General features: G+C 50.1%; 1 protein-coding gene across 4 annotated transcripts in view; it reads left to right on the top strand.

Moving 5' to 3' along the window:
* LIFR (LIF receptor subunit alpha) overlaps positions 1–25,370 on the top strand; it is a 636,999-nt gene that overhangs the window by 381,793 nt on the left and 229,836 nt on the right. For all 4 annotated transcript variants that reach the window (XM_085631117.1, XM_085631122.1, XM_085631121.1 and 1 more), the window contains exons 6-7: positions 11,801–11,964; positions 13,909–14,083. In XM_085631117.1, coding sequence (XP_085487243.1) covers positions 11,801–11,964; positions 13,909–14,083 — 339 coding nt within the window. The remainder of the gene's footprint in view (positions 1–11,800; positions 11,965–13,908; positions 14,084–25,370) is intronic.

Raw genomic sequence — 25,370 nt, 5'->3', positions numbered from 1 at the left:
TGAATATTTTTTTAAGATAATGAGTTATGAGTAAACAGCCTTTTGTCCCCCATGTTCTTAATGACAATAAGATTATTTTACTCATGATTCTTCCAGTAGGTAAATGAAAAGGTATTGCTGCATAGTACAAACAATCTATAGATTCTATGATAGCGTTAACAAGTGAGACGTTATAGACCGTAATGAAGGCAGAAAATGTGTAAATATTCAGAACAGGCATTTGTTTGACCCTTCTTTTTTTTTGTGGAAACATATTTTATTTATCAATTTGCATATATTGCGCAGGGCTCTGCACGCCAGAGTCATCTGCCAAATCAGACCAAATACAACCATGACAGCAATCGACTTTTGCAGGATCAGCAATGCAGTATGAGAAAACATTAAATGATGTTGAACCCCTCCCCCCAACTCCCTCTCTCCCTAAAGATCGCACTGAGTCTATACAGTCTCGTCCACAGCATTAATAGGAGATCAAAGAGTCCTAAGCAAGGCACGCACACCCTCCCTGCTCTCCCCCTTCCCCCCAGCTATACAGGCCCAGAAACTTAATCCGGCAACGGAGGCTCCACCATCGCTGGCGGCTCCAACCATAGGCCCCGATACTCCGCCCATCGTTTCTATTCTATGCGGAATTTGTTAAGCGCACGGACACCCAGGGGTTTCATGGCGCTGAAGAAAACAGATGAGAGATGGATAGTGAAGGGTCAGAAGGTATGGTGTTCTAACCGTACGCTTGTTTGAATAGCCAGGTCTTCAACGCTCGCCTGAATTCTGTCAGCTTGGAGCAGCTCCGGATAGACAAGGGCAGAGAGTTCCAGGTTTTTGGGGCGAGGTATGCGAAACTGGATCCGCCGAGTCGTTTCTTTTTAAATGTCGGCACCGTGAGAAGGGATAGATGGGCAGACCGAAGCTCGCGAGTCGGGACGTGTTTGTTGAGGAGTTGGTTAATGAACCTAGGGCTTTTTCCGTGAAAAGCCTTGAAAATTATGCAGCCTGTCTTAAAGGTGATCCGATGGGTGATGGGGAGCCAGTGGAGGGAGGCTAGCAAAGGTTTGACTGACTTCCTGCGATTGCTCTTGAAAATTAATCTGGCTGCTTGATTTTGCACAATCTGCAGGCGTCTAGAGATGGTGAGGGGGAGGCCGAGGTAAATAGAATTAGAGAAATCTAATCGCGAGAGGACTAGTGCGAGTACTGCCTGAATGAGAGCAGAGTGGGACAGCAAATGAGCAATTTTTTAAATCTTTCTTAGTTGGAAGAAGCAAGAGGAGATCACTGTTCCGACCTGGGTCTTCAGAGAGAGATCGGCGCTAAGAGTGACCCCGAGGCTTTTCGCTGACTGGGAGGGGGATGGGGGTGTGCCCATTGAGGGTGGCCAGAAGTGGGGCCCCCAGCTGAGTGCACTGTCGCTAGGGAGTACTAACTCAGTCTTTCCTGGGTTTAGTTTAAGGTGGTTCCGATCCATCCAGCTCTGGATATGCAGCATGGTCTTTTGGAATTCCTCGATGGAGTCCGGGGAGTTGAGGGGGAATACCAACTGCAAATCGTCAGCATAGTTAAAAATAATAACTTTTCTGTTTTTCAGGGAGTGCAGAAGGGGTTTGATATAAAGATTAAAGAGTAGGGGAGACAATGAGGAGCCCTGTGGGACACCGCAAGTGGTTGGGAGGGTGGGAGCTGTGAAGTTCTCCAGCTTTACTGCCTGAGACCTGTCTGTCAGAAAGGACTTAATCCAAGAGAGGGCCGCGCCACTGAGGCCGGCTTGTTCGACACGGTGTAATAGTATAGTATGGTCCACCGTGTCGAACGCGGCCGATAAATCGAGTAGTACGAGGGCCTGATGAATACCATTGTCGGCGTTGGTCCTTAGGGTGTTCTGCACGGCGAGGATCACCGCCTCGGTGGAGTGTGCCTGGCGGAATCCCGCTTGGTTGGGTTCGAGATAGTCTGACGTTTCGATAAAGTTGGATAAGTAGCTGGTTACATAGGCTTCCAGTAGTTTTGCACAGTAAGGGAGAAGGGAGATGGGGCGATAGTTAGAGAGGTTGGAGGGATCGGCACCTGGTTTTTTGATAAGAGGAACCAGGGTGGCATTTTTGAAGGAATCGGGTACTATTCCTTGTGAAAGGGAGGTGTTCAGGATAGGGAGTATGCTCTGAGGGAGTATGGTATAGACCTCTTTCAAAATATGCGGGGGGCAGGGGTCGTTGGGTGAGCCTGATTTTACTCGGTTCATTAGTTCCAATAGTTTAGGTGGGTCAATGGGGGGGATGTCTTGCAGGATGTTGGGGTTTCTACAGATGTCCGACTCGTCAGCTGCAGGGTGGTTGGTTTGAATGCTGTTTTTTATGTTGTCGATCTTCTCCTTAAAGAAGTCGTTAAGTTGGTTACACAGCATTTGAGATGCAGGTTGGGAAGGGGCGGTTCTGGCGTCATTGCAAAGATCGTTAATCACTCTGAAGATTTCCCGTGATTTGTTTTTGGCGTTGGAAATTTTATCTGAAAAGAAAGTGGCTTTAGCAGATAAGATGGAGTCCTTGTAATTTTTGCGGGCTATCTTATAGAGTGCTCTGTTTGTGGCGTGGTAGCTATGTCTCCACTTCCTTTCGAGTTGGCGGAGTTCTAGTTTCTGCTCTTTCAATTCAGCGGAGAACCATTTGTGGGCGTCCATGCGACGGGCGTGAGAGAACTTGGTAAGGGGAGCATGTTCATTACATGCAGAGAGGAGCCACTCAGAGTGCGCTTTATCCGTCAGATTGATGTCTGGTCCCTGGGTGGAGATGGAGTTGGTCAGGGTGGAGAGAAAATCTTGGAGGTTTAGAGATCTCCATTTCCTGACTGATCCTCCCGGGGGCGCGTTGTTTTTTTGGTGACCCTGAGTGGTAATAGAAAATTGCAGTAAGTGGTGGTCGGACCATATGCATGGTGAGGCCGTGGGGCAGGAGGTAGAGATGTGAGACCAAATGTGGTCTAGGATATGTCCCTTTTCATGGGTGGGGGTCGAGACATGTTGGTGGAAGTTTAAATTAGAGAGGAGTTCGAACAATTCTGTGGCGTGAGGACCAGCATCTGCGTTGTTGTACCAGTAATTGAAATCTCCAATGACCATAACCTTGTCGTAGTCAACGACTAGACCTGCTATTTGCTCAGACAAGGAGGCAGGAAAGGAAGGCATAGATGTGGGTGGATGGTATATCAATGCTAGCACCATGGTGCCTGTCTCGGTGTCGGATTTGATAACTAGGTTATCTGTGTCTGGTAAGTCTAGGGGGGGTGAGGAGGTAAATGTGTGGTCTTTGTGAATAATAGCGGCGACACCTCCCCCAGCTTTACCTGGTTTTCTATTTGCAGACAGGATGTAATAGTCTGATGGTAAAGCCGAGAGTATATCTGGCAGGGAGTCTATGGTGAGCCATGTCTCAGTGACAAAGAGTATGTCGGGGCTATCCGTTTTTAGGAGCAGGAATATGTCAAGTTGGTGTTTGACCAGGGATCTGGTGTTAAGATAGAGACATCGGAGGGTCCGGAGATTAGGTTTAGGGGGGGGATTATTATTTTTTGAATTTAGAGAGAGGATAGAAGTCGGTTCTTGTGAGTAATGGTGAGCAAGGATGTTGCTTGCCTTTAGGCGGGCATGAGTGGACGGGTCGAGTGGTTGAGGAACGGGATCATGCAGAGAATGCAACTCTAGAGAGGAGTACCTGATGATTTCTTCATACTGCCTGGTCCCTGGGCCCGTCCAGGCGCGGACGGGCGCAGACGGGCTTGCCCCATGCGCGCCTTCGGCGCGCAAACGGCGCTCCCGCTGCGCTCGTCCGCTGCGCTTCCTGCCCAGGCACATGATAAAGGAGAAGGAGGGGGGCGTGGCCTCAAGGGGGCGTGGCTAGCGAGCACGCCTGCGATGGCGGCCGCTGGATGAGACCAAACAATTACCGCAGCAGCGCTGAATCGGCTGCGTGGTAAAAAGGTGGGATGCAGAGATCAGTAAGCTGTTTAAAGGTTATCAGTCAACACAATTAAAAGCAAGTTTACACAGTTTTACAAACAATCGCGTACCTCCAGGACCCGGCTTCCGCCTCAGGTCTGGGAATCTGATTTCTGACAATGTTTTCAAAGCGGCGCTTTATAAAGGGGCGGGGGCGTGGCCTCAAGGGGGCGTGGCTAGCGAGCACGCCTGCGATGGCGGCCGCTGGATGAGACCAAACAATTACCGCAGCAGCGCTGAATCGGCTGCGTGGTAAAAAGGTGGGATGCAGAGATCAGTAAGCTGTTTAAAGGTTATCAGTCAACACAATTAAAAGCAAGTTTACACAGTTTTACAAACAATCGCGTACCTCCAGGACCCTCGTTTCCATATTTTATAGTGTTTGCGCGGGCAACCCCTGGCCACAAAGATTTGCTGCTCCAGCCCCATGCAAAAGTCCAGACCATTTTTCCAGGCGGCCACCAAGGGGGCACGTGTCACCTTCCACGCCTTAGCAAAAGTATTGTTTCGCCAGTGTAGGGCCTAAGAGCAAGAGATGCCGTTTGTGGGCATTGCCCCCCACCCCCTCCATGACCTGAAGCAGAGCCAGCTGCGGTGTATGTGTAAGCTCCCAGCCCAGGACCTCGGAGAGACATGCGAATACCCCCCTCCAGAAGCGATCTAGTGATGTGCACTGCCAAACCGTGTGTATAAATGTACCCTCTTCCCGACCACAACGAAGGCACTCCAGGGAAGCGATCACCCCCGCCCACCACAGCCTTGTCCTAGTAAAGTAGACCCTGTGGAGGTATTTGAATTGGACTAGGCAGAGCTGTATCGTTATGGCAGCCCCCCGCGGAGCTGCCAGGGCCTCCGTCCAATCCTCCTCCTCCAGCCTGCCCACATCCCCCTCCCAGTCCCCCCCGGAGTTTTTGAAGTGTAGGGGAGCAGTGTGTGACCAGGGACTGATAAATTCGAGAAATCTTCTTTTCCTGTAGGTCCCCCATGAAAACCTTTGCTTCCAGGGGACTAAATTCAGGTAGGGACTCAAGACCCTGCAGGCTTGGGGACAGTGCGTGGCGGAACTGCAAGTATCGATAGAATAGATAGAGTTCAGGTAGGTCGCCCCCCCTCTGTCGCCTCACGGTCCTCCTGTGACACGGCCTGTGCCTGCCCCGCTGCCTGCTCTGCCGCTTCCTGCCCCGTGCCACCGGTACACTTTTACACTTTTACTGTATTGTGCGTCTCTTTTTGCTTTTTACTGCATCTCCGTAATAGTGTGTCCCCTTTTGCTTTTTGTATCACAGTAATATTGTGCCCCTTTTCACTGTGTTTTGTGCCTTTGTTCCTCCTCTTGCTGTTGCCCTAAATTGTACCCCTGCCCCCTGTTTTTGCCTTCTGTATCCCCCCTCCCGCTCCCCTCCCTCGCATTCTCCCGCCGCTGCGTCCCTGCGGCCCCGCCCCCCTGCAAGCCAATTCGCCGCCCCGCTCCCGCCTCCCAGCTGCTCCTCCCTCCCACTGCCCTTCTTATGGAGGCCGCGAAGCGGTGAAGGGAGCGACCCTTGACCCTGAGTTCAGGTAGGTGGCCCCCCCTCTGCCGCCTCACGGTCCTCCTGTGACACGGCCTGTGCCTGCCCCGCTGCCTGCTCTGCCGTTTCCTGCCCCGTGCCACCGGTACACTTTTACACTTTTACTGTATTGTGCGTCTCTTTTTGCTTTTGACTGCATCTCCGTAAAAGTGTGTCCCCTTTTGCTTTTTGTATCACCGTAATATTGTGCCCCTTTTCACTGTGTTTTGTGCCTTTGTTCCTCCTCTTGCTGTTGCCCTAAATTGAACCCCTGCCCCCCGTTTTTGCCTTCTGTACCCCCTCCCACTCCCCTCCCTCGCATTCTCCCGCCGCTGCGTCCCTGCGGCCCCGCCCCCCTGCAAGCCCATTCGCCGCCCCGCTCCCGCCTCCCAGCTGCTCCTCCCTCCCACTGCCCTTCTTATGGAGGCCGCGAAGCGGTGAAGGGAGCGACCCATGACCCTGAGTTCATGTAGGTCGCCCCCCCCTCTGCCGCCTCACGGTCCTCCTGTGACACGGCCTGTGCCTGCCCCGCTGCCTGCTCTGCCGCTTCCTGCCCCGTCCCACCGGTACACTTTTACACTTTTACTGTATTGTGCGTCTCTTTTTGCTTTTGACTGCATCTCCGTAATAGTGTGTCCCCTTTTGCTTTTTGTATCACTAATATTGTGCCCCTTTTCACTGTGTTTTGTGCCTTTGTTCCTCCTCTTGCTGTTGCCCTAAATTGTACCCCTGCCCCCCGTTTTTGCCTTCTGTATCCCCCCTCCCACTCCCCTCCCTCGCATTCTCCCGCCTCTGCGTCCCTGCGGCCCCGCCCCCCTGCAAGCCCATTCGCCGCCCCGCTCCCGCCTCCCAGCTGCTCCTCCCTCCCACTGCCCTTCTTATGGAGGCCGCGAAGCGGTGAAGGGAGCGACCCTTGACCCTGAGTTCAGGTAGGTCGCCCCCCCTCTGCCGCCTCACGGTCCTCCTGTGACACGGCCTGTGCTGCCCCACTGCCTGCTCTGCCACTTCCTGCCTCGTGCCACCGGTACACTTTTACACTTTTACTGTATTGTGCGTCTCTTTTTGCTTTTTACTGCATCTCCGTAATAGTGTGTCCCCTTTTGCTTTTTGTATGACCGTAATATTGTGCCCCTTTTCACTGTGTTTTGTGCCTTTGTTCCTCCTCTTGCTGTTGCCCTAAATTGTACCCCTGCCCCCCGTTTTTGCCTTCTGTATCCCCCCTCCCGCTCCCCTCCCTCGCATTCTCGCATTCTGCCGCCGCTGCGTCCCTGCGGCCCCACCCCCTTGCAAGCCCATTCGCCGCCCCGCTCCCAGCTGCTCCTCCCTCCCACTGCCCTTCTTATGGAGGCCGCGAAGCGGCCGCGCTGCTGTCGCACCAAAGGCAAGCCCGTCTCTGCCCGTCCGCACCTGGACAGCGCCCAGCACCAGAAGCCCCGCCTGAGATACAACACCGCCGCCCTCCACGCACTCAATGCCAGCCAAATACCCAAATGCCATCAAGCCACCCCGAAACGCACCCACGGACCCTTCACCTGCCAAGCCTGCAAATTCACCTGCCTCCGAACCTGCACCGTGCACCCCAGACCAGGCGCCAACAACAACCACCTCAAGTGCATCCTGCTCAACACCCGCTCCGTCCACAAGCACGCCGTCGAACTCTGGGACCTCCTCGACACGACAGCACCAGCCGTCGCCTTCCTCACAAAAACCTGGATGAACGCCTCCTCGGCCCCCGACATCGCCATAGCCATCCCGGACAGCTACAAGATCACCCAGAAGGACCGCTCCAACCAAACTGGAGGAGGCATCGCCATAGTCTACAAGAACACCATCCGCATCACGACCAACTCCGAGGACACCCTCACCGCCGCCGAACACCTTCACTTCCAGATACACACGACCCCAAGACCACCCTCCGAGGCACCCTCATCTACAGACCCCTGGGGCCACGCACACAATTCAGCGAAGCCATTGCAGACTTCATCAGCCCGCATGCCCTCGCCTCCTCTGACTACAACCTCCTGGGGGACCTGAACTTCCACCTGGAGAACAACAATGACAGCAACTCCACCACCCTGCTAGACAACCTCGCCAACCTCGGACTCAAGCAACTGGTAGACAGCCCCACCCACTACGCCGGCCACACGCTGAACCCCGTCTTCTCCTCCAGCAACCTCATCACCTACAGCCACTGGACCGGACTACACTGGACCGACCACAGCTGCGTCCATTTCAACTACAGAAGGACCACGACTCACCACCACGCGCAACAGGCTCCCTGAAGATGCTGGAGCAAGATCACCACCGACCAGCTTACCACTGCCCTCAGCCAAAACCCCCCTACCTATATTTCTGACACCAACGACGCAGCCAGCAACCTCGCACAATGGATCTCCAACTGCGCCGACAACCTGGCACCACTGAAGAACCCTCGGAGCAAACCTGGCAGCTGGAAAGTCCCTTGGTTCACCGACGACCTCAAAGACTCAAAGAAATCCTGCCGCACCCTCGAGAAAGCCTGGCGCCACGAACAGATGTCAGACAACCTGAGTGCCCTCAAGAACGCCACCTGAAAACACCACCAGCTGATCCGTGCAACCAAAAAGACATCATTCAGCGAACGACTGGACAACAACACCCACAACAACAAGGAACTCTTTAACATCGTCAAAGAGCTCTCCAACCCCAGCGCCAGCAACAACGACATCACGCCTTCGCAAGACCTCTGCAACTCACGCGCCACGTTCTTCCACCACAAGATCGTCGATATTCACGACAGCTTCGGCACCCAGCCCACGTACCGCACCAACGCCCCCCACCACCACCCTCTGCGCCTGGACCCCCGTCAGCACTGAAGACACCACCCACGTGATGAACACCATCCACTCTGGCTCCCCTGCCGATCCCTGCCCCCACCACATATTCAACAAAGCCAACTCCATCATGGCACCCCAACTGCGGAACATCATCAACAACTCTTTCGCATCCGCCACCTTCCCGGAGAGCTGGAAGCACGCAGAGATCAGCGCCCTCCTGAAGAAACCCACCGCGGACCCCACAGACCTCAAGAACTTCCGGCCCATCTCGCTCCTCCCGTTCCCCGCAAAAGTCATTGAGAAGACAGTCAACAAACAACTGACCGCCTTCCTCGATACGAACAACTCCCTCGACCCATCGCAGTCCGGTTTCCGAGCGAACCACAGCACCGAGATCGCCCTCATTGCAGCCACCGACGACATCAGGACCCTGCTCGACAACGGGGAAACCGCCGCCCTCATCTTCCTCGACCTATCGGCCGCGTTCTATACCGTCTGCCACCACACCGTAATAACCCGCCTCCACCACGCTGGGATCCAAGGTAAGGCCCTGGAATGGATCACCTCCTTCCTCTCCGATAGAACCCAGAGAGTCCGTCTCCCACCCTTCCGCACCGCGGCCACCAAGATCTTCTGCGGCGTACCCCAGGGCTCCTCGCCCAGCCCCACCCTCTTCAATGTCTACATGAGCCCCATTGCAGCCATCGCTCGCAACCTCAACATCATCTTCTAATCTGACGACACCCAGCTGATCCTCTCCCTCACCAATGACCCCGCCACCGCCAAAACCAGGCTCCAGGAAGGAATGAAAGACGTCACGGAATGGATGAAGATCAGCCGTCTGAAACTTAACTCAGACAAGACGGAGGTCCTGATCCTCGGACCTACCCCCTCCGCCTGGGACGACTCCTGGTGGCCCCTTGCCCTGGGCTCCGCCCCCAAGCCCACGGACCATGCACGCAACCTGGGCTTCATCCTTGACTCCTCCCCCATGATGACCAAGCAAGTCAACGCAGTCTCATCCTCATGCTTCAACACCCTTCGCATGCTCCGAAAGATCTTCCGGTGGATCCCCACCGAAACCAGAAAGGCGGTCACCCAGGCCCTCGTCACCAGCCGGCTGGACTACGGGAACGCTCTCTACGCCGGAACCACAGCCAAGCTACAGAAGAGACTACAGCGCATACAGAACGCATCTGCATGACTCATCCTGGACATCCCCCGTCACTCCCACATCTCCGCCCTCCTGAGAGACCTGCACTGGCTCCCTGTCAGCAAGAGGATCACGTTCAGGCTCCTCACCCACGCACACAAAGCTCTCCACAACAGTGGCCCGAATACCTCAACAACCGCCTTACATTCTACTCGCCATCCCGCCAGCTCCGCTCCGCCAGCCTCGCCCTCGCCACCATCCCACGGATTCGAAGATCCACCACCGGAGGAAGATCCTTCTCCTACCTGGCCGCCAAGACGTGGAACTCCCTCCCCACCCACCTTCGACTGACCCAGGACCACCTCTCCTTCAGGAAGCACCTCAAGACCTGGCTCTTCGAGCAGTAGCAGCCCCCCCCCCAGCACCTTGAGACCCGCTCGGGTGAGTAGCGCCTTCTACAAATTTCGTGATTGATTGATTGATTGGGGCATATGAAACTCCTGGATATCCCGGAATGACTTAAGTGTCATACCCCTCAGAACGTCTCCCAGGGTGGAGATACCAATGGCGTCCCATCCCCGAAAACCCGGAAGGGCCACCAAGTGAGGCAGGCTCCCATTGTTCCACAATGGGGTCTCCTGAGTCAGGACATTCCACCAGCCCATGCACCGCAGCGCCTGTCTCCAAACCATAAACACCACCCGCGTGGCTGATGGCAACGCACTCCGCAACTGCACCGAGTACATAAGTGTATGTAGTGTGTGTTGTCCCATAAGGTGGCGTTCTAGCGCGTACGCCGGGTCTCACCTATCACCGTACCACCACTCGTTGAGGACCAGCAGATGCGAGGCCTGATAATATGAAAGGCGATCCGAGGACGCCAGACCTCCACAGTAGGTGGATAAAAAGCATGTACGCTGTTTGACCCTTCTTAATATGCTTTGACCCTCCCTATGGATTGGAAATGTTATTCTCTAACAGGCTGCTACAGAAAAAAACTTTTTGTTCCTTTTATTAAATATGATGACCTTCTTAAATTCAAAATCTATTCAAATTTCAGACAGTGGACCGGCTGGTTCACATAACCATTACATATGAATATATTTACTTTTCTCTTTCTGAGAATTTCTTAAAAATAGGGTGTGCAGATTGCCATCACACTCTGTGATGTGTGCATATATAGTAATCTTAATTGTAATCATGTGCTGCCATCTCAGGTCTGTGGTGATATCTATCTATCTATCTATCTATCTATCTATCTATCTATCTATCTATCTATCTATCTATCATTAATTACTGGTCTAATGACCAATAATTTCTAATTGTTGCAGCAACCCCAAAATTGCATTTTTGAGCCTCAACACATGGTTCTCTAACGCATTTAATTTATAAAAGCCTGCATGTGAAGTTTTAATGTATATATTTTTGTTGCTTTCGATTCATCATTTGTTTGTGGAAGGACAGGCTTTCCCAGCGCTTTTGTTAATAGTTTTATCAGGCAATACATGTATCTTTCCATGGAAAGTTACTGTTTTCATCTGAGGAGTACACAACTGATTGAACAGAGGATATAGATTAAATAAAGAGACAAATTAACTAAGAAGTAAATAAGACTGGTGATCTCATTTTCTAGATTTCACATTGGTTGCAATTCCCAATTCACCAAAAATTCGTTGTTGGAATACTTTGTCACACTTTATGTGCATTGAATATTTACATTCAATGTCAGGTACAGACAGTTAAGAGGGCATCATTTACTTTGTGACTCAAATATAGGCACCTTTTCCCCTCAATAGGTAAAGAGCCTAACAAGGGCGGCCCAGACTGAGTTGGACTAGACAACCTAACTGTATACACATTTGCTTATTAAACTTTCTACAGTACTTATACCTACCTCCTCAGTACTGTTATTTCTTAAAACATCACTTATTCCTTGCATTTCTAATTTCAATTTTCAGTCTTCATTTTGAGCAGTAGATTATGTTCAATATTCATCAGCTTATCTCCTTTCAGGTAAACGATTAATTGCTTTCAATAAATCTCTCAAGAGGACCCGAAGAGTGTTATGTGGTACTGAAGTTGAATGTTTATGTACAAGCAACCTTCCAAATAATTATTTGAAGAACTCCTCTGTGATAGCCTTGATTTATACTATTTTTCAGTGATGTTTGTATAACATCTTAAAATAGAGTTGGTAGTTCTGATATTTTTTTCTGAAATTTTATTTTTTAAGAATTTAAAATGTTAGTTTTAGTTTATGTTTACTGCCATATTTATTGATCCTTGCTTTCTTTTTAAGCTTTTGTTCCATATGAACCTCAAATACTGCTTGTGACCCCGGACTACGCAACAAATTCGCTTTTCGTGGAATGGAAAGGAAATGCATCTAGCTTTTCCGAAAAAGTCAAAGCAAGTTGGCAAATTCAGTTTCTGCGTACTGAAAACATGGAAGTGACATCAACCGTATGTACTTTGAATTATATATACATATGTATGACTGTACAAAATTCACCCTAATAGTTATTAGTCAGCTACTGTAAAGAGTGTCTTAAGTGAGTCTCTTTTTCCCCCTGAGGACACTGCAAAGTGAATTGAATTTTGGCATGGGGTGAATTTACTTTGTGTAGTTACCACTTGTGAAATAGACCATATCAGAGCACTGAATGAAAAAGTCTGATTCTTGTAATTTATCTAGCTTTAGTCATAATTATTTAGTGCTGCACAGTGGTGGCGCTGCTTCTACTTGTTCATGAAAACCTTCTCTACCTGGTCGATAAACTACAAACGTTGAACTGCTGGCTTCCGCCATCTTTGCCTTTCTTCTGCAGTGTGGCCCTGATAGTTCACCTTCTCTCTTCCAGGCTGATTAAAAGAATGATTCTTTTTCCTTCTGGTATCTTAAAGCAGTCATGCAATTAAGTAACTGTTATGAAAGTATCGGTTAGTGGGAATAGCCTATGTTATATGAAAACAATAAAAGTCTGAATTCATGACCTACACATTTTGTTTTCACCCTCTTTCTCATCTCTATGGATTCAGCATTTGGAGAGTGGAATGTATATGCAGAGTTGGTGTAACCTTTTTCTATGCCATATAAGAGTGAGTGGTTGGAGCGGGACAGCTTCTGCTCACCCATGTCTAAATTGTTTTAAAAGTGTTCTTGAAGGATTTAGAACAAACAGGCAGGCTATGTCCTGCTAATATTCTACATTGGACACATTTACGTTCATGGTAAGAGGAATTTACTAGTAAATCATTCAAATGCCCTCTTTTCAACTTTATAAAAAGCCTCACTGTCATAAAACCGCTGTTTGAAGGACGTTTGGCACTTGAATAATAGGTGTTATTTCCTATTTCAATAAAATTTATTTGCTAAACTTCAGAGAGATGAAAGACTGGGTCAGCCATTCCTCATTTTTTGCCTTTGACCTGCAAGTGTTTGCGTAGACTTTCAAACTACTGTGCTATTTTGATTATATTTCAGAATATTTGTTTCATCAGGTTTTTATTTTAATTACTTTTTTGGATAACATTATTTTAACATGGTGAGGGAATTAAAAGGAGCAGGTATAAGGATGATTACCAGACAAATGATATTGCAATCAATATACTCAGACATCTGTGATATCAGCTGAGGTGTGTCTTAGGAGATGAGTGTGGGGAAGCCCTCAAGTTTAGATAATTTCATTGTGAGTAGAGCTGTAAAGAAAGCGAGAAAGAGGTCTTAAAGAAAGAATGACCTGCCACAAAAATGTTTGCATCTCCCGATGACCATTTTACGACAATTGGCCCTCCATTATAGCCTGGAAGTCCCATAATGCAAAGCGATCTGGGCATTTCTAAGAACTTCTGATGTCATTGTGAGTTCTGCCCTCATACATGATACAATGCTTTCAGTGCTCTTTTTTAAAGAATGATTTCAGCTCGATTCCCGCCTACCTGAAGGGAGAGAGGTGCTCTTCAAGTAGAGATGGTTAATCGATTTTTCATTGAACTTCTGGGTGGCAAAAGCAGTAACTTTTCCATCATATTTAAGACAGGTTTCCTTTCAAATATGTTCTCTGGAACTTTGCTCCATGTTATTATTGAATACCTTCTCCAAACATTTACCAATGTGTTGCCATTTTTACTGCCCTCAGGCACTTAATTAATTGAAATCAGATTGTATGTCTCAGGACCAAATTCTGATTCTGATGCCCGGCATGACTCAGATTTTCAAAACACATGATGTTCTTATTTGCGGGAATGAATTGATGGATGCCTTTTGTAGTCTGGATGTTTTTTTTCTGCAAATGTCATGTACATACTGTTTCAGAAAGGAAGTAATTATTCATTGCTAGTGGCTACACAATGTTGCATGTATTATTCAGAACAAGAAATGATTGGGTGCTTTTTTTAAAATTGTAGAACCTGTATAGCACGACCTGGACTGAAGACGAGGAAACGTTTAACTATAACTGGACCTCTGATATGGCTTTGGAATGTACTTCGCACTCTGTGAGAATAAGATGCTACCTGCATGAGAAATATTATGATGGCGACAAGAAATGGAGTGGCTGGAGCAGTATTAAGACAGTTCCTGGTAGGATTGTTAAATTTGTTTGATCAGTTATTTGAGAAACTTACTTGATCTATTGATGTTTCTTTGAAGTCCTATTACAAATATGAGCAGCTATGAAACCTCATCGTGGAGGAGTAAACAGAAGATGGGAGCTGCACAATAATACTAGTGAAGTGGTTCATTGTTTATGCATGTGGAGCAGGTGCGTGATACATACCAATTCATATTACGCTAGCAAATCTTTATCAAATTAGTCTGCCATAATTGACAACTTGCAGTCATTTGAAACAATGCCTGTGAATTTCTAAAAGTGCTGGAAACCCTTGCCAGTGGCACACTGTAAGCTATGCAAATGACAAAAACATAAAAGTACACTCACTAGGCTACCTCCTTTTCTCACATACTTCTGCAAGAAATGTAAACAACTCACCTGATCTGCAGAAGCACCTGCAGAAGGAACTATTATTTCTTGGAACCAATTTTTTTTATTTTTTTACAGAGGGTCTGATGCGACTCCCTTCCCTTTTCTTTATTGACTGGATGGGAAGCCCTGCTCATTTCTAGATAACTGTCTACCTAGCCGCTTAGATCTGCTGCCTGCACTACCTAGCTAAATCTGCTCCCAGAGTCCTGCCTTACGGCCTGGAACAAGCTACCTATCTTTATCTGGCCTGTTATTTGTGGAAAAGAAAGTCAGGAGGATCTCATCATAGAGATTCTGTGGTGACAGCTACCCTCAAACCATAGTGTTTCCAGCCAAATAAATAAATGCTTGACCTATGGAATAATTAATCACTTCATGAAGTTGCGTAGGGCCAATGTCACCTGCTGTGCATCTCTCCGATGACACGAACTGCTCCACTGGTGATACCAAAGGAAATTAAACTACCTATTCTATCTATTAAATGGACAAAATTGTACTTTTCTGGAAATTGCACTCCAAATACCAAGGCACCATATAAGGATAACCCATGACAGTTTTAATTGATGTTGTTACCATTGTAAACATCTTCCAGGACCATGTTAAGATTTTTAAACCAACACTCGTGCGGACCAGGTTCTGCATCTGTGAAGTAACTCTCCCATCGTCCTCTGTTCTGTCTTCAGTGCTGTTATTGAACCAGAAAACTTATGACATATGCCAACATCTTTGCAGCTGACCAATGCACCTTGGTGCTGATCGACTGCTGCTCTGCTGAGAATCATCATGCATCCAGACTTGGGAGTTACAGGACATGCTAGGAGAATTCCAGCACCTGCTTCACAGGGCTGGGTGCCTGAAAAGACAGGTTTAAAAAAATTCATGTTGACAAAACTGTGCATTAAGTCGCAGTTAGCCACTGTACGGTGGATTTCAGTCCAAGAAAATGGTCACAAATGAACAGGAAAAGCTAGGAAAGGCAGACATTATCAGGAGCCGCCCCTTAGGTCTTGCCAACTGTTGCATACTCCGCTAACTCGGGGAGCGTTGGGTACCCATGCACAGGCGCTTTTTAACTGCATGGGATGCCATATGACTTTAACAGTGGACAACCTGGATACTGAAGTGAATGGATCTCATTAGCTTAGAGCAAAATGCAGGATAACAGCAACTCAAGCTTGATCCAACATTTTGTCTCATCTTTATCACCACTAATACCACCAAAATATTTTAGAACCTTATTCAGAAATACTATCAAGCTTGATGGGTGACATTGTAAGTGATTACATTCAGTTAAATGCCAGTTTGTGGCATGTGTAGTTGTTGTTACACATGCTGTGCATACTTCTGCCATCTAATGTTGGGCTCGTATGTGTGAAACTTGTTTTTCTACAAAGAAGTCTTCAGGTCACAAGGTTTGGTGACTCCACCTTTTACTGTTAATGCGCATGGGCATTGGCTCCACTATTAGTTAGTTTATATCCACATTCTGGTTTGGACAGGCATTCTGGGATCTTCGACCACTGCGCCTTCCTAGGACTGGTCGCCCCCATGCTCCCCTTGCCTCCTGCTCACCGCTGTTCCTGGTTTTGCCGCTGACTTCTTTTGACGCCGACTTCATTTCCCTGCAGGCGCCCCAGCCGCCGCTGAGCCGCCCGCACTCGATTTTCCTGCTGCTGCCTCCCTGCAGCTCCGCCCCCCCGCCAGCCGATTGGCTCCCACGCTCCCGCCACCCAGCGGACCCTCCCTCCCGGCTCCCTTCTTATGACGGCCCCACGCATGGGCAGCGTTAACGCGCAGCGGGTGCGCTGAAGGCGCGCCAAAGGCAAGCCCGTCTGCGCCCGTCCGTGCCTGGACCGCGCCCAGCGCCAGAACCCCTGGCCCCCGAGGATGCCAGCCCACCCGCCGGACTTACAACGCCGCCACCCCCAACGTACTCAACACCAGCCGAACCCCCGGCTGCTACCGAGCCACCCCGAGACGCACCCACGGACCTTTCACCTGCCACTCCTACAAGTTCTCCGGCATCCGGACCTGCACTGCACCCGCCAAGCCGACCCCCCAGCAGCAACCACCTCAAGTGCATCCTGCTCAACACCCGCTCCGTCCACAGACACGCCGTGGAGCTCTGGAACCTCCTCGACTCGACATCTCCAGACGTCGCCTTCCTCACGGACACCTGGATGAACGCCTCCTCAGCGCCCGACATCGCCATCGCCATCCCGGACGGCTACAAGATCACCCGGAGGGACCGCGTCAACCAGACGGGAGGAGGCATCGCCATCGCCCACAAGAACACCATCCGCATCACGACCAACACCGACGACACCCTCACAGCCGCCGAACACCTGCACTTCCAGATCCACACCGACCCCAAGACCACCCTCAGAGGCACCCTCATCTACAGACCCCCGGGCCCCCGCACACAATTCAGCGAAGACATCGCCGACTTCATCAGCCCGCACGCCCTCCCCTCCCCTCCACCGACTACATCCTCCTCGGGGACCTCAACTTCCACCTGGAGAACAACGACGACCGCAACACCACCACCCTGCTGGACAACCTCGCCAACCTCGGACTCCAGCAGCTGGTGACCACCCCCACCCACTACGCCGGCCACACGCTTGACCCCGTCTTCTCCTCCAGCAAGGACATCTCCTTCAGCCACGCCACCGGACTCCACTGGACGGACCACAGCTGCGTCCACTTCAGCTTCAGAAGGAACACGATCCACCACCACCACCAGCAACAGGCTCCACGCAGAAGCTGGAACAAGATCACAGCCGACCAGCTCGCTGCATCCCTGAGCCAGAACCCTCCCGCCAGCTCAGCGAACCCCAACCCTGCCGCCATCAACCTCTCGAGGTGGATCAGCAACTGCGCAGACAACCTCGCCCCACTGAGGACCCCTACCAGCAGACCCGGCAGCAAGAAAGCATCCTGGTTCACCAACGAACTCAAGAGCTCCAAGAAGAACTGCCGAGCCCTCGAGAAAGCCTGGCGCAGAGACCCGACACCAGACAACATGACCACCCTCAAGCTCGCCACTCGAAAACAGCACCAACTGATCCACACCACCAAGAAAACAGCATTCAAGGAACGACTGGACAACAACGCCCACAACAGCAAGGAACTCTTCAACATAGTCAAAGAGCTCTCCAACCCCAGCGCCGGAAACTACATCATCCCATCGTAAGACCTCTGCAACTCACTCGCCTCGTACTTCCACAACAAGATCGCAGACATACACAACAGCTTCAGCACACAGCCGACGCACCCTACGACCGCACCAGCCACCACCACCCTCCGCGCCTGGACCCCGGTCAACACCGAAGAGACCATACGCACGATGAACTCCATCCACTCCGGATCTCCAACCGACCCCTGCCCTCATCACGTCTTCAACAAGGCCGACTCCGTCATCGCACCCCATCTCCGGGACATCATCAACGCCTCCTTCGACACCGCAACCTTCCCGGAGAGCTGGAAGCATGCCGAACTCAGCGCCCTCCTAAAGAAACCATCAGCTGACCCCACCGACCTCAAGAACTACCGCCCCATCTCGCTGCTCCCGTTTCATGCCAAAGTCATCGAGAAGACCGTCAACAGACAGCTGGCCGTCTTCCTCGAGACGAATGGATCCCTCGACCCCTCGCAGTCCGGCTTCCGGGCGAACCACAGTACCGAGACCGCCCTCATCACAGCCACTGACGACATCCGAGCCCTGCTCGACAACGGCGAAACAGCGGCCCTCATCCTCCTGGACCTCTCCGCGGCGTTCAACACTGTCTGCCACCGCACCCTAGTGCAACGCCTCAGCAACGTCGGAATCCAAGAGAAGGCACTGGAATGGATCGTCTCCTTCCTCGCCGGAAGGACACAGAGAGTCCGCCTCCCCCCGTTCAGATCAGAAGCCACCGAAGTCATCTGCGGCGTACCACAAGGATCATCACTCAGCCCCACGCTGTTCAACATCTACATGAGCCCCCTTGCGGCCATCGCACGCCAACAACCTCAACATCATCTCCTACGCCGACGACACCCAGCTGATCCTCTCCCTCACCAACGACCCCGCCACCGCCAGAACCAACCTACACGAAGGGATGAAAGACGTAGCCGAGTGGATGAGGAACAGCCGCCTGAAACTGAACTCAGATAAGACGGAAGTCCTCATCCTGGGATCTTCGCCCTCCACCTGGGACGACTCCTGGTGGCCCCCTGCCCTGGGCAGCGCACCCAAACCAAGGGACCACGCACGAAACCTGGGTTTCATCCTGGACTCCTCCCTCTCCATGACCAGACAAGTCAACGCGATCTCCTCGTCATGCTTCAACATCCTACGCATGCTACGGAAGATCTTCCGGTGGATCCCCACCGAAACCAGGAAGACGGTCACCCAGGCCCTCGTCACCAGCCGACTGGACTACGGCAACTCCCTCTACGCCGGAACCACTGCCAAACTCCAGAAAAGACTTCAGCGGATTCAGAACGCCTCAGCACGACTCATCCTGGACATCCCCCGACACAGCCACATCTCCGCACACCTAAGAAACAACCTGCACTGGCTCCCCGTCAACAAAAGAATCACGTTCCGACTCCTCACCCACGCACACAAAGCTCTCCACAACCAAGGCCCAAGATACCTCAACGACTGCCTCAACTTCTACACTCCCACCCGCCAGCTTCGATCGACCAGCCACGCCCTCGCCGCCGTCCCCCGCATCCGAAGAGCCACAATGGTAGGAAGATCCTTCTCCTACCTGGCCGCCAAGACGTGGAACTCCCTCCCCACCCACCTCCGCCTGACCCAAGACCACCTAGCCTTCAGGAAGCAACTCAAGACCTGGCTGTTCGAGCAGTAGCAGGCCCCCCCTCCTCAAGCGCCTTGAGACCCTCCGGGTGAGTAGCGCGCTATACAAATGCTTGATTGATTGATTGATTGATTGAGTGAGGACGATGCCCTCTGCTGTTAGGTACCGGTACCTCTAGGTTCTTCCGCCCTGATCCACATAAACAATCGTCTTCTGCTTCAACCACGGTCACAGCTGCCAAATTCGACATCTGAATTCCCTCCACCATCCCCCTTTGGAGCACATGCTGCATCCCGGGCCCTTCTCCTCAGATTTTTCCACCAAGAATGCAGACTCGGTAATAGAAAAAAAAACCTTTCCATTACTGTCCACAGTGCCTTCCGAAACACCCCATGATGGTGACGGTTCACCATAGGGTCTGTAACTCCAGACGAGGCATCCTCGCCGACTGCCTCACATTCCAGTTAAAAAAGACACTTCATTACCAATGTGATCGGACCCTAGCTAAATGTACCATAACACACCATCAAGAAGACAACTCCCCTGATCTCCTTGGGTACCAAAATATCGAGGTGGAGCCACTACCAGAGACTTTGGGCCACCAGGCCCTCTTCTGCCCAGAACTGAGCTCTCTCACACCAACTCCGAGACAGAGGAACTGCCTCTCACCCAGCAGAAAATGTCAAGTGAGAGTGCTACACCTCTCCCCCTGTCCACCTCCATACCGGCAGTGACAGGCCGAACACCGCCCTACAGAGGGTCAGGCATTGAGCTCCGAAGTCCGCTCCCAGACTTCCAGTCCTCCGCTGCCTGAATGCTCACACCAACACCGAATGAAGGCCTCGGGCCAAGTCCAAGTCAACCGCCGGCGCTGAAACAGCCGCCCCAGCTATTGGTGCCAACAATGCCTTCTAAGCCGGCACCAAAACCTGCCTTGGCTCCCAAGATTCCTTCAGCTCCAAAAAGCCATTCGGCATAAGACAAGAAAAATCCTGCATCGGTGTCCAAGTGTTCTGAGGTCCAAAGCCTTATAGACAGCAGGGATGGAGGACCAAGAGCAACCCATCCTGCTTTGGCCCAGTAGGAGCTCAATACTAGGCAGCGTCAACTCGCGTTCCATCCTCAAACAGGGAGAATTGTAACAAGTCAGGAGGAGCAACACTTTTCGTCCCTCAAACGAAAGCTGACTTTTGGAGTAGGAGCTTGCTCAGGAACCCTTGCCTCTGCCTACATTAAGGAAACATTGTGACAGGGGCACTAATCCAGCACCGTCTCGGCACATTGCACCACCACCTCTTCTACCATTCCCTTCTCCACCACTCCCTCCTCCTTCAGCTCTAGCACCACCTCCTTCACCACTCCTTCCTCAAACAGTCGCACAAGAGGAATCACTATGTTCCTCTGATGAGGGGGAGGGAGCCCTTCAGACCCCATTCGAACCAGGGACGGGAGACGGCCAATGCGAAAATTAAACCATTGACCCACCTATTGATATTGGCCCATACATCTACTTCACAAAGCCACCTGCTCCTGACAATATCATCTCATATCACAAGATATTAAGTATGGCCGCAACCTTCCACATGGTAGAGTTTCATAAGAATAAGCTGGACAAGAACTTTCTTGTGGAAACACACTCCTCTACCCAAAGGTTGCTACAGTATCTCCCAATGCTTAAAGGCATGCTCAGAACTGTGCCTGAAACCTTTAAAGACCCTGTAAAAGCTAGGGTAGGACCCTGAAAGGTTGATAAGATATACAAGTCATCACCCTCCAACCCACCGTGCATTAGAGGCCAACATACACCTAATTCCCTGGTGAGACATACGGCGTGAAAGCATGCTAACGCACAGTGCACTGGTGATGCTCCTTCACCTGATAAAGAAAGTAGAAAGATCAGTGCCGCTCATTTGGCAAGTCAATTGAGAATTGCAAACTCCATCAGACTACTCTTATGTTATGACCATGCTCGCTGGGAGGAGATGGAGGAGCTCCTCCAACATTTCTCAGATGGGAACACAAGCTTGTCTCGTAAGTTCATTTCTAACACTACCGTCCACAGTGCCCTAGACGCAGCTGACACAGAAGCAAAGGGCATTAACTCTAGTTTCCTGATTAGATTCCACGCCTTTCTGCGTGTCTCTGGTTTTAAATCAGAGGTACAACAGCATCTCCTTAACTTGCCTTTCGACGGGGAGCACATGTTTTAACCACAGGTTGATGAGATGCTGGAAAAAAATAAAAAAGGACACGTACACCCTGAAGGCGATGAGAGCCTTCTAAAACCCTTCTCCTTGGAAGTTCTTTCGAAGGTCCAACTATACAGGGGGACAACCTCCCCCAAGGCATCTACCGCCTACCAGTGGCAGCTGCACCAACAGTTGCTCCAGAGGCAGAGGTTGAGGTGCCACAGGTAAGTCAGCCTCTACTACTTAGTAGTGACTCCCTCTCCCACGATCACGCTACACCTGTCGGGGCAAGACTGTTTGGGGTTTCTCGCCCATTGCCGGGGGATCACCTCTGATCAATGGGTTCTTTCAATCATCAAACAGGGATACTGTTTAGAACACACCTCAAACACACCAAACATTAATCCCGCAGACCCACCCTCTCTCAGAAACACCAGCATCTCCTTAAAGAGAAATTAGAGACACTAATTCTCAAAGCGGCCATTGAACCAGTGTTGCTCCACCACGTGACAAGGGAGTGTACTATTTGTACTTTCTCATGCCCAGAAAGGACAGTTCCTTCAGATCCGTACTCCAGCTCATGCCCCTCAGCAAATACATCATGTGAGAGCACTTTCACAAGGTGTCACTAGAGGATGTCATCCCTGTACTGCAGAAAGATGACTTCATGACTGCCCTTGGCTTGAAGGACTCCTACTTTCACATCCCGATCCACCCTGCATATCGCCAGTACCCCCGGTTTGTGGTAAGTGGTCCGCATTATCAGTTCAAAGTGCTGCCCTTTTGGGTAACCACCACCCCATGGGGTTTTCAGAGTATCTTTTTGTGGTCAAAGCTCATCCCCAGAGAAACAGCATCAACGTCTTCCCTTACTTGGACAACTGGCTGATCAAGAGCACAACCCAGCAGTAATGTCTGACACATTCCAAATTCACCATCAACCTGTTACACGGTCTGGGTTTTCCTATAAACCTAGGCAAGTCCCTCCTCCAGCCCCTCCAGATTCAGCCCTGCTTACGAGCAGTTATTGCATGCTGGGGTGGGGCAGGAAAGCCTGCCCCACCCCAGCATGCACCCAAGCATACCTGCACTTCCTCCCTCCTTTTCAGCCAGAGTGCAAATTAACAGTTAGGGACGTCATGCATCTCCTTAGCATGATGGCCTCCTGCATTTTCATAGTTCCCCATGCCAAATTTCATGTGTCCGTTGCAGGAGTGCTTAGCTGCACAGTGATCACAAGCTTAGGGTCATTGGGAGCCATAGTGCTAATCTAGGGCCATGCTCATCGCTCACTGCAGTGGGAAAACCGCACCAATAGGTTTCAAGGCAGGCTCTTTCTTGACCCAGTCCCGCAGGTGACCGTCACAATGGACGTGGGGAGCACACTTCAAAAACTTGACAGTTCAAAGCATATGGACATCACAGCAACGGGGTCTCCTCATGAACTACCTGGAACTGATGGCCGTCGAGCTAGCACTCAAGTCATTCCTCATTCATGTTCAGCACAACGTGGTTCTTATTCACACGTTCAACATGACTGGCATGTGCCACCTGCAGAAGCAGGGAGGCACTCGCAACAGTTGTCTGTGTTGGCTCAGGGCATTTGTATATTCAGCTACGAAGTCCATCTACTAGCAGATTTTCTACCTGTAATGGACATAGACTTTGAAGACCTACTCTTCTGGATGCAGCTACAAGTCCACAAGTGGGAATCACACCCACTAATCCTCCTCCCGTACAGCCATCGTTGGGAGCTCCCAGACGTGGATCCAACCTTTGCCTCTAGGTATCCACACCCAAAGTCCATGGAAATTGTACTATGGATGAATTTGTTAGGGATATTTGTTTGCGCTTTTCCGTTCTCCCACATCTTCTGCTTGTGGTTTGGAGGTTTCAATAAACATCCATCAGTCTCATCCAGTGGCACCCACCTGGGCCAGACATCCCTGGTGTACAACTCCTCTAGACCTCTCCCTAGTGCCTGACGAGAAGCTGCCCAACTGGCCGACCTTCTCACGCAGAGCCAGGGCACCCTCAGTCACTGAACCCCAAGCAGCTAATTCTTGGGATTTGGCTCCTGAGGTGTTAGAATTTGGCTGTCTCAACATACCTCCAGAGTGTTTGATCATCCTCAAGTAAGTGCTTAAGCCTACAAGAAGCATAGGTGCTGGAATTAGGGGTACAGGTGTGCTGCAGAAACCCCACAAATAACCATACTGGAATCCAGAAGGTGAATGAATGAGCACTAAAGATGCATTTAACTTTTATGTTTATCTTTGTCACATTTGCTGCACGTTCAAAGACAAAGGCCAAATGTCAGGCTTTATCTTCAAACATGTTTACTTTTATTTCTCTAACTGCAAAGTGAGAGGGTTTTGTAAATGTGACCTAGGTGAGAATCTTGCTGTGGCACAGGAAGTGAAAAGAAAGGCTGTAGGATGTCAGTGTTTTTCTAGCATACAATACAATTAAATACCTGTAAATGAACTGTACATATTTCAAAATATATCCGCAATTAGGAATGCACAAATGAAGTAATTGTTTTTGAAATTCTGAAGTGTGATCTTAACAGGATCAAGACAAATCAAGATACTTTTCTTGGTGAAGCACAAATGATAAATATTTGTTAAAACCTAATTTCCATACATTATTATTTGTGGGCTGTACAGTTTTACCAACGAAACTGCATGTCTATTCAAATTTAGTGGCCATTTCAATGGAAAATGTGTGGTCTGTAAAGGACAATGTGCTACCTCACCAGTGCTCCAAAATGCACCACAGACTAGATACCACACCCTTTCTTTTCTCCTGCAAAATGGACGTGACACTTGTTTTTGTGTGAACCTTGGATTTTTCACAATCCCTTTGACTTCAGTGATCTAACATTAATGGCAGCACTCCCACTCTGAAAATTGTTCCAGCACCGCTGACAACAAGAACCTGCGATGCAGCTAAATGGAAAAGGTTTGTACATTACTGAACTCCAAGTCAGTGTGACTGACATCCTGCTTAGAGTTTTAAAGGAGGACTTTTGTTTAGTAATAACTGTGCGAATCCAGACAATGTTATAAGGTTAACAAATATTCAACTACAAGTACCAGAATGCCTGTGAAGCATTTAAGGCATGTGACCACGGAAAGTAATTGGCAAAGAAACTCAGCTGCCGTGAAGAAGACCTCAAGGGTTGAAACGCGTTGGCGGCATTTTGGTGAAATTGCTCATGCCATCAAAATCTGTGATCAGGAAGCCCCCTGGGAGGAGGGCAGCATTTTGATATATTTATTGTTTGGAAAAAAAAACACACACACTCGCACTCTCACACTCTGTTTGCGTATATATACTTACATTGGTACGTACATACACACAGATTGCTGCTTGCCTCAGTCACCAAGCCATTGATATAGGTATTTCCGGAGTTATCACCAAAGCTACTCTCTAGAACTGAGAAGTAGATCTATGTGGATCCTGCATTCCAGGATTCAACTACATGCTAGCCATAAGCAATGTTGCTGTCAAAATCTTGAGGTGCCCCGCCGTGCACCAGGTTAGCCTAGACAGTAAAGCACTCAAAGCTCATCATTGATTGTTCAGTACCACTGCCTATATCCCGAGGCAAAGTTAGACATGTAAATGCAAATGTTAAATGCCTATAAAATGGACAAGCAGCAACTCATGAGAACTGGAAGAGAGCACTCAGACATTGCAAAAGGTGGGTTTAAGCCCCTCTATGCCTTATGGCAGAAGCTTTCAGTGATCAAGTATAGCGGCCATGTGATGCCAACAACAATAATGCTCATGTACTCTTCCTGCTGGTGAATGGCAGACACAAGTATATTGCGAAGGCCAATTCCATGTGAAGGTGTGGTTCCTCTCCTTGACCCCATGTT

This window comes from Triturus cristatus, chromosome 2_1 (genome assembly GCF_964204655.1).
Source record: "Triturus cristatus chromosome 2_1, aTriCri1.1, whole genome shotgun sequence".
In the NCBI taxonomy this organism is placed as follows: Eukaryota; Metazoa; Chordata; class Amphibia; order Caudata; family Salamandridae; genus Triturus; species Triturus cristatus.
Note: the sequence above shows the minus strand (reverse complement) of the source record. Positions and strands in the feature narration are given on the sequence as shown.